Source organism: Drosophila navojoa, chromosome 2 (assembly GCF_054131105.1).
Source record: "Drosophila navojoa isolate 15081-1374.11 chromosome 2, UAZ_NAV_1.0, whole genome shotgun sequence".
Classification (NCBI taxonomy): domain Eukaryota; kingdom Metazoa; phylum Arthropoda; class Insecta; order Diptera; family Drosophilidae; genus Drosophila; species Drosophila navojoa.
Window position 1 is genome coordinate 12,240,504 of NC_142890.1, and position 14,597 is coordinate 12,255,100.

Here is a 14,597-nt window from a genome sequence, read left to right on the forward strand (position 1 = left end):
CTGCCCATACTATCGATAAAGACGTTTGTTACGTTGCTCATTTTGCGCTTACGTTACGTATGCTACGTTTTAAATTTCGTAACCAAGTCGATTTCTATATCGATTACTTAAGCATTGCAACACAGAACAGGTAACAACAAAGCGCGCGGTGCCGGCGACTTCTGGAATTCGACGTTTCTCAAATCCTAAACTTCAATTTGATAAGATACAATTACTTAAAAGTGGTGTTGTTAAAAGGCCGCAACAATGTCCGATGCGGCTCTAAATACTTGCAAACTGCTGCTGTTTGGCCGTTGCGTGCGCGCCGTATTACTCAGCGTGGGCGTACAATTCCTATTGCTAACCGTATTTCTGTTGTTAATTAATTTTGAATTATTTCATCCCTTGAATTGGATTATGAGTTCATTGCGTTTGGTATGCAGCTTTTACACATGGTTCGCCTGCATACCACTACTAGGCGCTATTGTATTCTATGGAATGACGCTCTCCCATCAACATCTAGCCGAGCGTCGCTATTGGCCAACACGCTATCAGTGGCTGCTGCACAATGGTCCGCAAAAACTTCTATTCCTGCTCGCTCATGTGATTGTAGGCTATCTAACAGCGTGGCTATACACCGGGTATCTACACACGGATTACCGGTATGTTGTATTTATATACATAATTATAGTTACTATTCTACTATTCGATTACCTTTACAGTCACTTTATCTTCAAGGCATATGGCCAGAACTGTGTGAACTCTTACCACATCTTTTTGCTGGGTATGGGCCTCTGCGCAGGCGCCTATTACTTTGTCATCGAGTACATGCAGGCAGAAGTTTCCATTAATTTCGACTTTGTTGAGCAGTCGCGCTCAGAGAAGCTACGCGAATTGCTCTATGCTACGCTGCTGAAGGCGCCAATGAGTTCAGTAATGCCGACTATTTGCTATATAATTGTATTTTGGCTATTCGGTACATTTCTAAGGTATCGACTTAGTATTGTACTCAACGTGGACACGGACGACAGGCTACTTGGGATTGTGGACGTGATCACCAATGGACGCTTGCTATTCTATGCCTGGTTGCTGGGCGCTCAGATAGTTAGCAATATGCATCTAATGCGTTGCTTTTATGCCGCAATGCTCTCGGAGTCTCTTCCAATGACTGTTGCACGCCATCGCCCTTCCGCTCCCGGTGAACAGGAGCTCACCATTGTGGCCGGCCTGGGAGTCTTCAATGTATATGTGGTACAGTGCTTGGCTGCTAATTTCTTGTATCAGGAAGCACAACGCCAGACTTCGTCAGTGCGTAGTGAAATCTTCCAGCTTACTGAGCCGGGTAATCGCCCAGCTAACTGGCGCGCACTCTGCGACCAATGCCTCAGCATCGTGGGCAGCTTTACCGATGAGCTTAGTAATTCGATGCGGAAGAGCAACGTGGATCAGCCAATTTACAGCGATACGAGCAGCGCGCTTCTAGCAGAGAAGCTGCTGCTACGGCAATACAATCAATTGCATGGCATTCGACCTGTTGTTGCACCACAACATGCTGAAGCTCCCAGCAGGGATTGGGATACTAAGGGCACGGATAGCATACGCCGTGTGCCCAATTGGTGTGAGCGCACGTCGACAAAGTTGGAGGAGTTATTGCAGCAAGCGCTACATCGTATTCCTGGCATCGTGTATTTCTTCTACGAACCGGAAGGTGCCAAAACTGAATTCCTCCTAGGGAATGCACTGCCCGTGATTTGGTTGACTCAGGCGCTGGCTCAGATATGCGTCGCATCCATTAAGGAGGATAATTATGGCATTGTGCAGGATGATTTGCCGGCTATTATCAAGGCCTTGCATCGCCTCAAATGTGATGTGGACAGACTGGCCAACGGCATACCCAACTTTCGCACAAACACCAACAACTACAATCACTTACGGTATGCCGTCCGTCGTAGTCTCTACAACATTTGCATATCGTTCTATAAATACCTTGGTGATCTGACCTCAACAGGCGAAGAGCTGCGCCAACTACAGACGTTCGTTTATCAAGGATAGGAAGTTAAACATCTTGTTAAACATCTCTCATAGTTTGTTCTTCAGTAACAATAAAAATTAATAAATACATTTACATTTACACTTGACTTTTAACCTATCTATATATAGTATATAAGTAGATTTAACAATTAATTTTTTTTTTTAAATCAAGCAGTTTATCGATTTGGTGTGGCATTTTGTATGCGATCTATTGCTCCATCAGTGTCAGTGCATACATGAGTAGTGCCAAATCCTGATCCTTGTTCAGATTTGGTCATTGTAGTAATTTCACGGGCAACGCAGCATTGTTTACCGTCTCGCCAAATGATCTTTCGAGTTTTTCAGCTACCTCATCCATTTGCTGCAGTGCTTGCTTTCCCTTTCGATTCCGACCATCGATAAAGATCTGTGTTTGTAGATAGTTGAGCGCACGGAATGTCATGCCGCCCTCGGGATCGTATGAACCCAAATAAGTTTTAGGATATCTGGCGCTGGCGCTCTGATCTGGCGTACTCGGATCGAAGGGCACATACTCCTGTAACGGTTCTTTGTGCCACTTAAAAATGCTGCGTGAATCTAATTAGATCAAATATTTTTGTAGTAAAGCTATTATGTAAAAATATATATTCATATATATAGTCACGTACCTAGGTCCGCCAGAACACGGGTCATTTCTCTTATTTGTGCATCTTGACGCTCCAGGCGAAAGTTCATTTCAGTCAGCGTGTTCGTCAGCTGCATCTTCTCCAATTGAAGAGCCTCATTCTTTTTGTTCTCTTTTATCGCTTGCCGGGAATACTCAAATATCAGCAAACCGGCGCCAATGGCAAAGATAATAAACTCTCCAAGCAGATTGGCACCCAGCTCAATGGCCATGGCTTCATTCAATGGCGGCACCGTGACTGGCCGCCCAAGATTCAGTGCCCACATCTTGGTTTTTACCTCCACCCAATTGTAAACTGTAAGCGAACGATAGTTGAGCGGCATTAATCACCTTTATGTCATAAGAATGTATTTGGCTTACACTGTGCCGGCGGCATGCATATGTATTTCCTAAAGAATGGACTTGACTTTGCATTGGACTTTATAACATTTGCAATAGGCTTGCTGATTTGTTTAATTGCCAGCACGCCGAGTTTGGCGGCTGGAAATACTCCAATAACCATCTCTTATATTAATTTATATTACAAAATCTCGGCACAGAAAACTATAGGCAAACCAGGGCTGGCGATCGAGGAACACAGCTGTTTTTTTAAGTGGCGTGTTGAGTGGGTTACACGAGACGATACACGATAGGGGTAATCGATATTTAAGAAACATGCAATATTTTGCGATTTAAAGTTTTGAATGGCGAATAAAAACAATGAATCTACAAAAAAATACTAGTGATTTTTGTCTTAGATACTATTTCCTTCATAATCATTTAATTGCTCACGTATTAAATATATTTGGTTTTTCTGCCAATCGAGCAGATTATTCAATGTTTCTATTTCTATTCTTAGCTTCTCTTGATTCTCCTTATGTAAGTCATTCTTCATCTTATCCTTTTTTGCTTTCCGTGAAGATTCGATGTATATCAGTAGTAAGCCTAAGCCCATTGTAAAAACTTCACTTAAAAGGTTTGCTCCCAAGCTGATAGCCATGTCTTCCGAGAGCTTAGGAACACGTTTGGGTTGAGGTAGTCTTAGCATGCGCATTTTTGATCTGGTCTCGATCCAATAGATTATTTGACCAGCCGGAGCACAAATATACTTTTTAAATATCGAATTGTTTTGGGCAAAAGTCTTTAAAATTTTGCTGAATGGAGTGGCGATCTGCTTAATCCCAAGTACTGCAATTTTTCCAACAGGATATGCAGGGACCATTTCGATAACCAAAATTTATTAGAGTAAAAAAATTAAAAATGAAAAGTGTAGAAGCATATTGTTTGACAGAAAACCGAAAATTATTTGATTTAATATACAACTTTAAACAATTTTTGTTAGCTTTCATGAAGATCCATGAATTCCACGAGCTGTGCTTTAAGATTTATTATTTCGCGTGCTTGATGCAAAACCCGATCATTCAAAGTTTCCAACTCATTTTTCAACTTTACCTTCTCTGCCTGATGTTTGCTGTTCTTCAATGCTTCGTTACGCGCTTGCCTTTAATAAATAACAAACTTTTTCTTTTATAAATTACAAAATAAAAAAATGTGCACACACCTACCGTGAGAACTCTAATAATAGTAAGCTGACAGCAATTATAAATATGAGCAGTTCACCCACTAATTCACTTCCGGTTTGGATTGCCAGTGCGTTGTTTAAGGGCGGTATATATTTTGGTTGGCTCATGCCAAGTATTCGCATTTTCGTTCTTACCCCAATCCAATGATAGGCTACAGATCGTATATAATACAATATCGTAAACTTTGAGCTACGATATAAGAAACTTCTTACTTTGTGCTGTTGGGACGACTAAATATTTACGCAATGGCTCATTGGTTTTAGCGGTGTCTTTAATGCTTTTGACTACTGGCTTACTAATTTGTTTTAGGGCTAACATGCTTAGTTTTAAGAGAGGAAAGTGAGCCATTATTAAACATTACAATTTAATCTATAATTTCTATCATTATGATTAAAAACCCAAAACAACAAAACAAATCCGTTTGAAAACGTTTCAAATTGTGAATAAAAATATTTAAAAATGTATTCAGTATTCCAGTACAAATAAGGTTTAAAATAATAATTCGTTACATCGATGAATATTGCAATTACAATATTTAAATCGATAGCAAATATTATATAAAATATCGATGTATTCTTATTTTTTTCTTACATCGAAAATCATATACGAATGTTGGGGAATTTGAAAAGTGTAAATTAGTGTGAAAACCACGTTGTTCGGGATGGATAGCCTTGAGGTCATAAAGCCAGTAATCAGCGGATGCTGTGTGGTCTGTGGCACAAAAACCCGTGTAGTTTGCCATCGTTGTGGTGATTTTTATTGCTCAAGAAATTGTCAGCTTAATGACTGGCAACGTCATAGATATATATGTTTCTCAATACCCGCCCTGGTGCATCCCTTTGAATGCTCAGCCTTTGGTATTATGAAAATGCCATCACAGCTACAAATTCAACAAGTTTGCGACAGTACCGTCACTGCTGACAATGTCAACGAACAAAAAGCTAAGCTAGACAAAAATCAACATGAAGCAGCTCCTCTCAGTGCAACTACAAAAAGCGGATGCGAATACGATAAGGCATTTAAAGCAGACGAATCAGTAAACTCTGCAGGCAGCAGCAGTAGCAGCAGAAACAAATACAGCAACAACAACAGCAACAATGGCTCAAATTACAACACTTCAAAGAAAACGAACACGAAAATAAATGGTCTTCCGCCTTGTGTGGCTATGCCTCAGAGTGGAGACATTATTTATATTACTGGCTTTCGATCTGTGAATCGTTGTTTTTTGCGCGTCGCCAGCGAACATGCTGAGAAGGCACATTCTGAAATTTGCCGAAAGGTTTGTGTGTACTTTATATACTTATATAGAATACATTTTATTGTAATATATACATTTTTTAGGTTAATTTGTTGGGGAAAGAGATGAACAAAATACATAATCCGAGGATCTTTTCATACGGCCTAGCCAAGTATCAAGATCAATTCTATCGTGTTAAAATAATTCCTGGCTCATGTGTGCGCCTTCAATATTTAGACTTGGGCTTTGTCAAGGCAATGGGTTGCGTTGAAATTCATGAGATAAGCAACGAAATAATGCAACTGCCTTGCAGTATCGTAGAGCTTCCGCTAAAGGGCGTTCCAAACGTACCAATGAGCCATGATGTTGTCAAGTTCATTTCCAATTTCGAGAATAACAGATTTATAATACAGTATGGCGATAAAAGGCACATAGATTTAATGCATGTAGATACAGGCAAATCATTGAATGTACAAATCATTGAATATTGTACAAAATTGCATCTGCCTGGTCAGGCAATTCCACCTGAGAAAAAATTAGTGTCTGCCAAATCAGATGCACACAACGATTTAACCTTTAAGTCCAAAATGGGTGCTTCTACGCCAGATATCTCAGTGCAAGATGATCCACCTAAAGTCGAGTCTGAATTGAAAACACAACCGACAAACAAACCTGATGAATTAATAAACAAAAAAGAAGTGAATATAAGTAAGGAACAAATACCGACAAAAAAACCTGATGAATCAATAAACAAAAAAGAAGTGAATATAATTAAGGAACAAATACCGACAAACAAACCTGATCAATTAATAAACAAAAAAGAAGTGAATTCAATCAAGGCACAAATACCAGTTGCCGATGATGAAGAAAATAATAAATTACGCAGCTTACTGGGGTTAGATAAGGAATCATCAGATCAACATCAAAAAGCCAAAGAAAACATTCCATCTAATGTTAATATAGATTTAAATACGATTCCGCCTGTAATTCTTGACACTACCAAAAACGAAAATGCCACACGTGAAGCTGCAGAAAATATTAAAACTATAAGCAATATACCCACGGATATCAAAACAAATGAAGCAGATGATCAAAAGCCAAGCACAGTCATTGCTAAATCTAATACTGAACCTTTATTAATTCCGGTATGTAAATTAAAAATGTTCTTCGTTTATACAGATAATTCCTGAAAAATTGTTTACGATCTTTATAGCCCTTCGAAACGCGTCGCATCGCCATCAATTCGCCAGATGGGGTCGATATTTTCATTGTGGACAACTCAAATGTATCAAGGGGTATTATTGGCGGCTTTGAAAGTAAATATGCACGTCATTTCTCCGATTTGCAATTTCGCTTGTCACAAATCAAGGACACGCAGCCATACAAACCTATGTAAGTAAATATTAATTAAAGAGTCAATCAATCGTTGTAATACTTAATACATTTTTTATTTTTAGACTCAGGGAATATGTTATTGCCAAATTTGAAGGTGCTTGGTATCGTGCCAAGGTAATGGATATTAAAACTAATCAGCCTACCCATACATACGACGTTATGTATGTTGAGTTTACCAATGTATCCACTGTAACAGAACAGGACATTCGACGCTATCCACCAGACTTGAATATGCCATGCCATACAAGCGTTTGCCTCATAGAAGGTTGTTTATTTTTACTTGCTATAATCATATTTAATGTTAAATCAACGAATATATTTCAGGATTTCCTCATCGGCCATCAAATGCTCAGATGACCTTTTTACAGGAAAAGTTGCAAATGCATAAGGTGTTGCACGTAGATGCTGTAAACTATTTACAGGATATGGCAATGATCAAATGCAACGCTTTAATCGATGCACTTAACAAAATACCTTAAAGCTACATCAACCTGCGCTGTATTCAAAATACAATAGCTTTGTGTTATTTTGAAATATGGAATAACGAAGTTTATATATATATTTACATACGTTTAATATATGTGTGCTCAATAAATATTGTAATAAAAAAATAAAATGTTGGTAATTATGCAAATTTTGAAAAAATATCGATTGCTGTAACGAAAATAGATATCGTTATATGTATCGATTAAAATTTGTATTTCGATATTCATTTACTTAAACCACTAAACTTCTTATTGCGGCATATCGAAAAAAGTTCTTAGTCGCAAAACAGATCGCCCCCAACTCGCAGCTCGTATTTTGGTGACGGTGTATACACAGCCTGTGCATTTAAAATAAATTAATTCCGAAACAGGAGAAGGAATACATCTATCCCTTAACGTTATTTTCAACATTTAAAAAAGGTAAGGTATTAAAACTGACTATTGCATTATTTTTATTACTATTACTAATAAAGTGACCTCATAAATAAATAAATATGTACATAAGAGCGATAAAATAATGCCTACTGAAAAGGTAGTTTTGCCAAATTAAGCTTTGCTTTGCCAATGATGCAAACGCTTTCGCCGTATTATGAAAATTAACTGATCCATACATACATTCACTGACTTAGCAACACACACACACACACTGACATGTTCGTTTGTGTGACCGGCTGATGCGCGGGTAAAAAATATGTAAAGGTGAAATAGAAGTCATTCCATACAAAAGCACAGTGGAGCACTCATACATTCTTGCAAACGTATAGAACAAACACGCCATTGGAAAATGCAATAATAATCACCAAATGTCAATTATTTTGCTTTTAACCACAAATTGAGTACCTTTATCACTTTAATATATACACAGCAAACAACATACATACTTATGTATTTACATATACATACATACATGTGTATGAGGAAATGTGTGAAAAAAATACGAAATCCCACGACACGGCGATGAGTAATTAAACGCTGATTAAAATTTGCCGGCTTTAATTCATTTCAATTACTTCAATTTGATTGCTTGTCGACTCTTAAAAGGGCGTAGTTAGCATGCTTGTAACTTAATTTATTGTGTCTATGTCCTTCGAAAGTAGGTTCAAGGGCAGAGTCCAATAGCCTTTTGGAAATTGATAAAAGCACTTTCACTAACAGAGAACTTTTTTCTTTAATCTGTTGTTGTTGTTGCTTTGCTTCGTTAAAGCGCTCATAACAAAAGCTCTGCTAGTGGTGTGCGTGTCACGCGTCAAGCACCCCCGCAGCTGGCACCTTCCACGCAATCGCATCATGTGGGAGGTGGGAGTGAGATAGATTGATAAAGAGCATGCGTGCTCTGCGGTATGGAGATTATATTATTCCGTTCAATTCAAGGTCAGCAGCAACAGTGACAGTGTCGGCGGCGGGGTTTTCCGTATACGCCAGCTGATAATTTGAAATTGTTTATTGCTTTTATTTGTATACTTTTAATATGTGTTTATTTTCGGCTTCGAACAGCTGACGATCAGTTTTTTGTTTACATTCTCACGCGATCACAAGTATTATTGCGCCCAGACATACATATGGCCAGCTGACTGAGCTTCGTGCTTGGCACCGCTAGTCTGACAGCTAAATATCGAGCTTTTTTCGAGAGATAAACTTTTGCGAAATGCCGCTCGTTATTGTGCTTGGGCGGCTTTTTAGGGGTGGCCTGTTGCCTTTTGTCGTTTGCCGTTCGCCTGTTTGCACCACTGGCGGCGCCGTGCTCTCTCGGCTCGGCGGGAGAAGCGTTCGTTTGGCATTTTCACCAGAGTCTCGTGGTTGTGCGCTCATTGTGCATTACCGACATTCTGAATGCTTTTGCCAAAAATTTTCCACCCAGACTCGGCCAGTCGAACGTTTTATGCCATTGTGTGAAAAACCCATTGCGCTTAGGTTTTGAACGCAATCATTTTTGCCATACAACGCATCGTCAGTATCTGTTTTGTGCGTGTCATCCGTATCCGTATTGGGCAGCATTCTAAATATAATTATCGTGGTTTATACACTGTCAATCTAGTAGGCAACAAAATGGTTAACGTAACAATTTATGATGAGGCACCGAAGCTGAAGGTAAGAAGGCCCCCACAGTGTACAGAATCCGCAGAACAGTTTAAACTCATATGTATATATATCCATAAAGATATGGCTATCAGCTTAAAAGTAAATTAAAGCAGTTATTCCCACAGTTTTGTGGCTATATTATTATGCAACTGTTTTAATTTTTTTTTTTTGGCTTATAGCAAATGCAAAAGTTGTGACCTTCACAGATGCAGCGCCGCACCGTTGCCGATGCATAAAATCTCTTCCGTCTGTCATTCTCTCGTATTGCGTCTGTGGCACCTCCACTCCCACTCGCGCTAGCTGGCGCTCTCTCATGCGTGCGATGCCCGCTCTTGCTCGCTCTGTGTCGCTCTCTATTTGCGTGTCGGTAGGCGAATATCGATATAACGAACCATAAACCGCCAAAGTTAGCAGAAGTTTATTATTCACCTCATTGACAACGATAATTATGTTGATTATTCGAAATTGTATTTGATGTCCGCTTCATTTTTATTGCAGGCAAACGAAGTACCACAAAACATGGCTGCCGGAGCTGAGAGCCAATTGGAGCATATGTGCCGCCTGCAGTTCGACTCGCCTGTGCCCCATGTGCGTCTGTCGGGTATTGTGTGCACCATCGGACCCGCATCGCGCAGTGTCGAGATGCTGGAGAAGATGATCGCCACTGGCATGAATGTGGCGCGCATGAACTTCTCTCATGGCTCGCACGAATACCATGCTGAGACGGTTGCCAATGTGCGACAGGCTGTTAAGAACTATTCGGCCAAGCTGGGATACGAGCACCCAGTTGCTATCGCCCTGGACACCAAGGGTCCTGAGATCCGTACTGGGCTCATCGGCGGCAGTGGCACTGCTGAGATTGAGCTGAAGAAGGGCGAGACCATTAAGCTGACCACCAACAAGGAATTCCTAGAGAAGGGCTCTCTGGAGATAGTCTATGTGGACTATGTGAACATTGTCAACGTGGTGAAGCCGGGCAATCGCGTGTTTGTCGACGATGGACTCATCTCGCTGGTTGTGCGCGAGGTCTCCGGGGACACGGTGACTTGCGAGGTGGAGAACGGTGGCGCTCTTGGCTCCCGCAAGGGTGTCAATCTGCCCGGCGTGCCCGTCGACTTGCCAGCTGTGTCCGAGAAGGACAAGTCTGACTTGCAGTTCGGTGTAGAGCAGGATGTGGACATGATCTTTGCATCGTTCATTCGCAATGCTGCCGCTCTGACCGAAATCCGCAAAGTTTTGGGCGAGAAGGGTAAGAACATCAAGATCATCTCTAAGATTGAGAACCAGCAGGGCATGCACAATCTGGACGAGATCATTGAGGCCGGTGACGGTATCATGGTCGCTCGTGGTGATCTTGGCATCGAGATACCCGCCGAGAAGGTGTTCCTGGCCCAAAAGGCAATGATCGCACGTTGCAACAAGGCTGGCAAGCCCGTTATTTGCGCTACTCAGATGTTGGAGTCCATGGTGAAGAAACCACGTCCCACTCGCGCCGAAATCTCGGACGTGGCCAACGCTGTCCTCGATGGCGCTGACTGTGTCATGTTGTCTGGTGAGACAGCCAAGGGTGACTACCCACTGGAGTGTGTGTTGACCATGGCCAAGACGTGCAAGGAGGCCGAGGCTGCCCTGTGGCACCAGAATCTATTTGCGGATTTGGTGCGCGCAGCCTCCGCAACCACTCTGGATGCTGCTCATGCGGCGGCCATTGCCGCTGTCGAGGCAGCCAACAAGGCCAAGGCAGCCGCCATTGTGGTGATCACCACCAGCGGCAAGTCCGCTTTCCTGGTGAGCAAGTATCGCCCACGTTGCCCCATCATTGCCGTCACGCGTTTCGCGCAAACTGCTCGTCAGGCACATCTGTACCGTGGCTTGGTGCCACTTATCTACAAGGGTAGGTGTCTCGTAGCTCAGTTTGGATTTATTAATCTCATTGCACAATCAATTTTACAGAGCCTGCCCTCAACGACTGGCTAAAGGATGTTGATGTGCGTGTCCAGTTCGGCTTGCAGGTGGGCAAGAAGAACGGCTTCATCAAGGCTGGCGACTCTGTGGTCATTGTCACTGGCTGGAAGCAGGGCTCCGGCTTCACCAACACCATTCGTATTGTGTAAGTAGACTGCTGACTGAAAACTCCGAGATTGCCTTAACTTACGCCCCATCCCTCTTGCAGCACTGTCGAATAAGCCTGTTATCAGTGGCTGGCACTGCGCCCGTGTTTTAAGCGCTGTGCGCGTGCATCAATTACTGTTATTAACCAAGTTAATTTATTGAAAATTCTCAACAAATATATATGGATTATTGGATAACGAGATTGGATATATTTATCTGCTGTCAGAGCGCCACTGAATGTCTCCATGGAGCCATTCCTTCACACATACACACAAATACAAGCATACAAATATAATTTATCATTGTTAAATATAGAGTTCTTTATAGTAACAAAGATTAATAAAAACTATATGTATACATAATGCTACCTCGATTTCCACTAGTGAAATGTACGAATTCGAATTACTGCTAGTCCAAGTGCTGAAGCCGTGACCTTCTAAGATTGTACCCCAAGTAATTGAATTGAATTAACTATTGAAATAAAATCGATAAAACTGTTAGCCAAAATAATATTTGTGTCTACTCTAACCTTTATTGCCGGTTAATTGGCTTGCGTTAACTGATATTGATTGGTTCTTATTCACTTTTTAATTTAGAGGCTTACATAGTACATATGCCGTTGTTTACTTTTTTTGTATAGATATGTGGAATACTTAAAGATAAATTGAACAGAGGCATATTTATATTATTGATATTGATTTGCCTTTGCCTTTTATTTGTTGGATTTTTTTTTGTTATGTAGTTTACCATTTGATCAAAATCAAATAAACTTTTTTTTTCAAAATTTCATATGCCAAAATTAAGATTTATTCAGTAAAAGCTTCGCAGATTGATGACATTATTTACACGACTCACAACCCGAGTGTCTGCGCCCCTGCAGATCTTTTTGCCACGGGTACAACTTGATTCTGCTAATTACTCCACCAGTGCCAAGTTGGAATGTGTAAGCGTCTACAGTGACTAATATAATATTGCTTGGTATAAAGGGCTATACTTGTAGGATAAGACAGCTGAGGTAGTTCTGGACCGAGGGCCTTTCTCCTCGCAATTGGACTATCAATCTCGGCTGCGTTTTAATTCACCCACATTGAGTTATGCGTTAAGCGGCATCATTTGCACGATTGGACCTGCATCCAACAAGGCGGACGTGTTAGTCAAGCTAATCGAGGCCGGAATGCGAGTTGTCCGATTAAACTTCTCGCATGGCACATACGATTACCATTGCAACACAATACAAGAGGCCAGGAAGGCCGTCGAGTGCTATGCGACACAGGTTGGAGTATACAAGCCCGTGGCTATTGCATTGGATACCAAGGGACCAGAAATACGTACGGGTCTAATATCGGGCAGCGATACTGCAGAAGTGGATCTAAAGCAAGGCGATAAAATCAAGTTATCCACCAACAAAGATTTGGAGTCCAACGGCAGCAAAGATACTATATACGTAGACTATAAACAGTTGCCAAAGATTGTCAAGAAAGGAAACTTAATATTTGTCGATGATGGACAGATCGCGTTACGTGTTACGGAGGCGACTGAGTCAGAAGTTATGTGCGAGATTGTCAATGGCGGAAAGTTGGGATCCCATAAGGGTGTGAATCTTCCTGGTATTCCAGTTGATTTGCCATCTGTTTCGGAAAAGGACAAAAAGGACTTACAGTTCGGTGTGGAGCATGGTGTGGACATGATCTTTGCATCGTTCATACGTGACGCCAAAGCCCTCAGTGAAATTCGTGCAGTGCTGGGACCAAAGGGCAAGCACATTCAAATCATATCAAAGATTGAGAATCAACAGGGCATGCATAATATTGATGATATAATTGAGGCCTCCGATGGGATCATGGTGGCTCGCGGTGATCTTGGTATCGAGATCCTTACCGAAGAAGTTGTACTGGCCCAAAAGTCCATAATAGCCAAATGCAACATGGCTGGCAAACCCGTCATATGCGCCACCCAGATGCTGGATTCCATGACGAGTAAGCCACGGCCATCGCGTGCCGAAGCCTCGGATGTTGCCAATGCCATATTTGATGGCGCCGATTGTGTAATGCTGTCTGGTGAGACGGCCAAGGGCAAATACCCGGTGGAGTGTGTCAAATGCATGGCGAAAATTTGTGCAAAGGTGGAAAATGTTCTATGGTATGAACGATTACAGAATGAGATTAAGACCTACATGAAATCATCCTCGTCCGACAACATTTCGGCGATTACGGCTGGGATCAGTGAGATAGCTTCCTTAGGTCAAGCCACTGCCATAGTTGTGGCGAGTCCATGCCCGGTTGTGCCCAATTTAATTAGTCAATTTCGACCCAGATGTCCTATTGTTTTTCTCACCGGTATACCAAGGGTAGCACGACAAGCGACTATTTATCGCGGAATCTATCCGATCGTTCCAGAGGTAATGACTAATGGTTGCAAAGATTTTACGACTATTCTAAATATTGGCTTAGAGTATATGGCCAGGATGAAAATCGTGGATCCAGAGAAACCAATGACACTTATGATTGTAAATGCCTTAGAGGCAGAGAGAATAACATTTCGCCTCTTGTATACAAAAAAAAACCGTCAGGATTCCAAATCCAGTGAAGCTCCAGATGCGAAAGCGAAGCCCGTTCAACAAACGAAAAATGAAAAGAAAAAAAGTTGCCACAAACCGACAGAGGGAGTGGATAAGTGCGAAAAACAATCGAAAGAACAGAAAAACGAAGATGAATGTGATTCGGATGACCCAATAGTAACAAAGTGCATGCGAATTTGCGCTAAGGTTAAGAAAGAAAACGAAGACAAATCATGCAAGTAGATGTGGAGAACAATATTAGTTCTTAAAGCTAATAATATTTTTGATTGCATACCCAAGAATGTATATTTTTACGTCTAATATTGTCAATAAACTAATAACACATGTTATGTTATGGTAGACCTCGCATCCTATCTAATGGCTTTTTCCTCTCATAGTTTTAAAAAATTATTTGCACGTTATTATAGTGCTGCCAGACTGATAATAAATTTTATCGATAGATATTGCAACTTAATTTATTAATCGATGGTGTCCT

The 14,597-nt window shown here is 41.2% G+C and overlaps 6 protein-coding genes across 7 annotated transcripts; 4 read left to right on the forward strand and 2 right to left on the reverse strand.

The window, feature by feature from the left end:
• The first annotated feature begins 93 nt into the window (after positions 1-93).
• Ndc1 (Nuclear division cycle 1) lies at positions 94-2,110 on the forward strand. The gene is made up of 2 exons (XM_018113221.3): positions 94-641; positions 702-2,110. The coding sequence occupies exons 1-2, from the start codon at positions 247-249 to the stop codon at positions 2,029-2,031; spliced, it is 1,725 nt and encodes a 574-aa protein (XP_017968710.1). The 5' UTR covers positions 94-246; the 3' UTR covers positions 2,032-2,110.
• Positions 2,045-3,278, reverse strand: LOC108660016 (putative OPA3-like protein CG13603). Its single transcript, XM_018113224.3, has 3 exons — positions 3,035-3,278; positions 2,658-2,969; positions 2,045-2,586 (listed from the first exon to the last, which is right to left on the reverse strand). Exons 1-3 carry the CDS (start codon positions 3,174-3,176, stop codon positions 2,285-2,287), a joined length of 756 nt encoding a protein of 251 aa, XP_017968713.1. The 5' UTR covers positions 3,177-3,278; the 3' UTR covers positions 2,045-2,284.
• Positions 3,279-3,874: 596 nt separating this feature from the next.
• Positions 3,875-4,659, reverse strand: LOC149092141 (putative OPA3-like protein CG13603). Its single transcript, XM_089256219.1, has 3 exons — positions 4,449-4,659; positions 4,219-4,387; positions 3,875-4,154 (listed from the first exon to the last, which is right to left on the reverse strand). Exons 1-3 carry the CDS (start codon positions 4,582-4,584, stop codon positions 3,992-3,994), a joined length of 468 nt encoding a protein of 155 aa, XP_089112345.1. The 5' UTR covers positions 4,585-4,659; the 3' UTR covers positions 3,875-3,991.
• A 669-nt stretch (positions 4,660-5,328) lies between these two features.
• Positions 5,329-7,733, forward strand: Veneno (veneno). The gene is made up of 5 exons (XM_018113659.3): positions 5,329-5,515; positions 5,578-6,618; positions 6,687-6,865; positions 6,931-7,133; positions 7,193-7,733. The coding sequence occupies exons 1-5, from the start codon at positions 5,402-5,404 to the stop codon at positions 7,345-7,347; spliced, it is 1,692 nt and encodes a 563-aa protein (XP_017969148.2). The 5' UTR covers positions 5,329-5,401; the 3' UTR covers positions 7,348-7,733.
• On the forward strand, positions 7,606-11,906 carry LOC108660015 (pyruvate kinase). Of its 2 annotated transcripts, none has more exons than XM_018113223.3 (4): positions 7,606-7,773; positions 9,931-11,326; positions 11,386-11,542; positions 11,606-11,906. In XM_018113223.3, the coding sequence occupies exons 2-4, from the start codon at positions 9,952-9,954 to the stop codon at positions 11,616-11,618; spliced, it is 1,545 nt and encodes a 514-aa protein (XP_017968712.1). In that variant the 5' UTR covers positions 7,606-7,773; positions 9,931-9,951; the 3' UTR covers positions 11,619-11,906. The 2 variants fall into 2 exon arrangements, with proteins under 2 accessions (XP_017968712.1, XP_017968711.1); XM_018113222.3 differs by lacking the exon at positions 7,606-7,773 and adding an exon at positions 9,180-9,441.
• A 366-nt stretch (positions 11,907-12,272) lies between these two features.
• On the forward strand, positions 12,273-14,470 carry LOC108659942 (pyruvate kinase-like). Its single transcript, XM_018113123.3, has 2 exons — positions 12,273-12,487; positions 12,545-14,470. Exons 1-2 carry the CDS (start codon positions 12,377-12,379, stop codon positions 14,342-14,344), a joined length of 1,911 nt encoding a protein of 636 aa, XP_017968612.1. The 5' UTR covers positions 12,273-12,376; the 3' UTR covers positions 14,345-14,470.
• Positions 14,471-14,597: the final 127 nt, after the last annotated feature.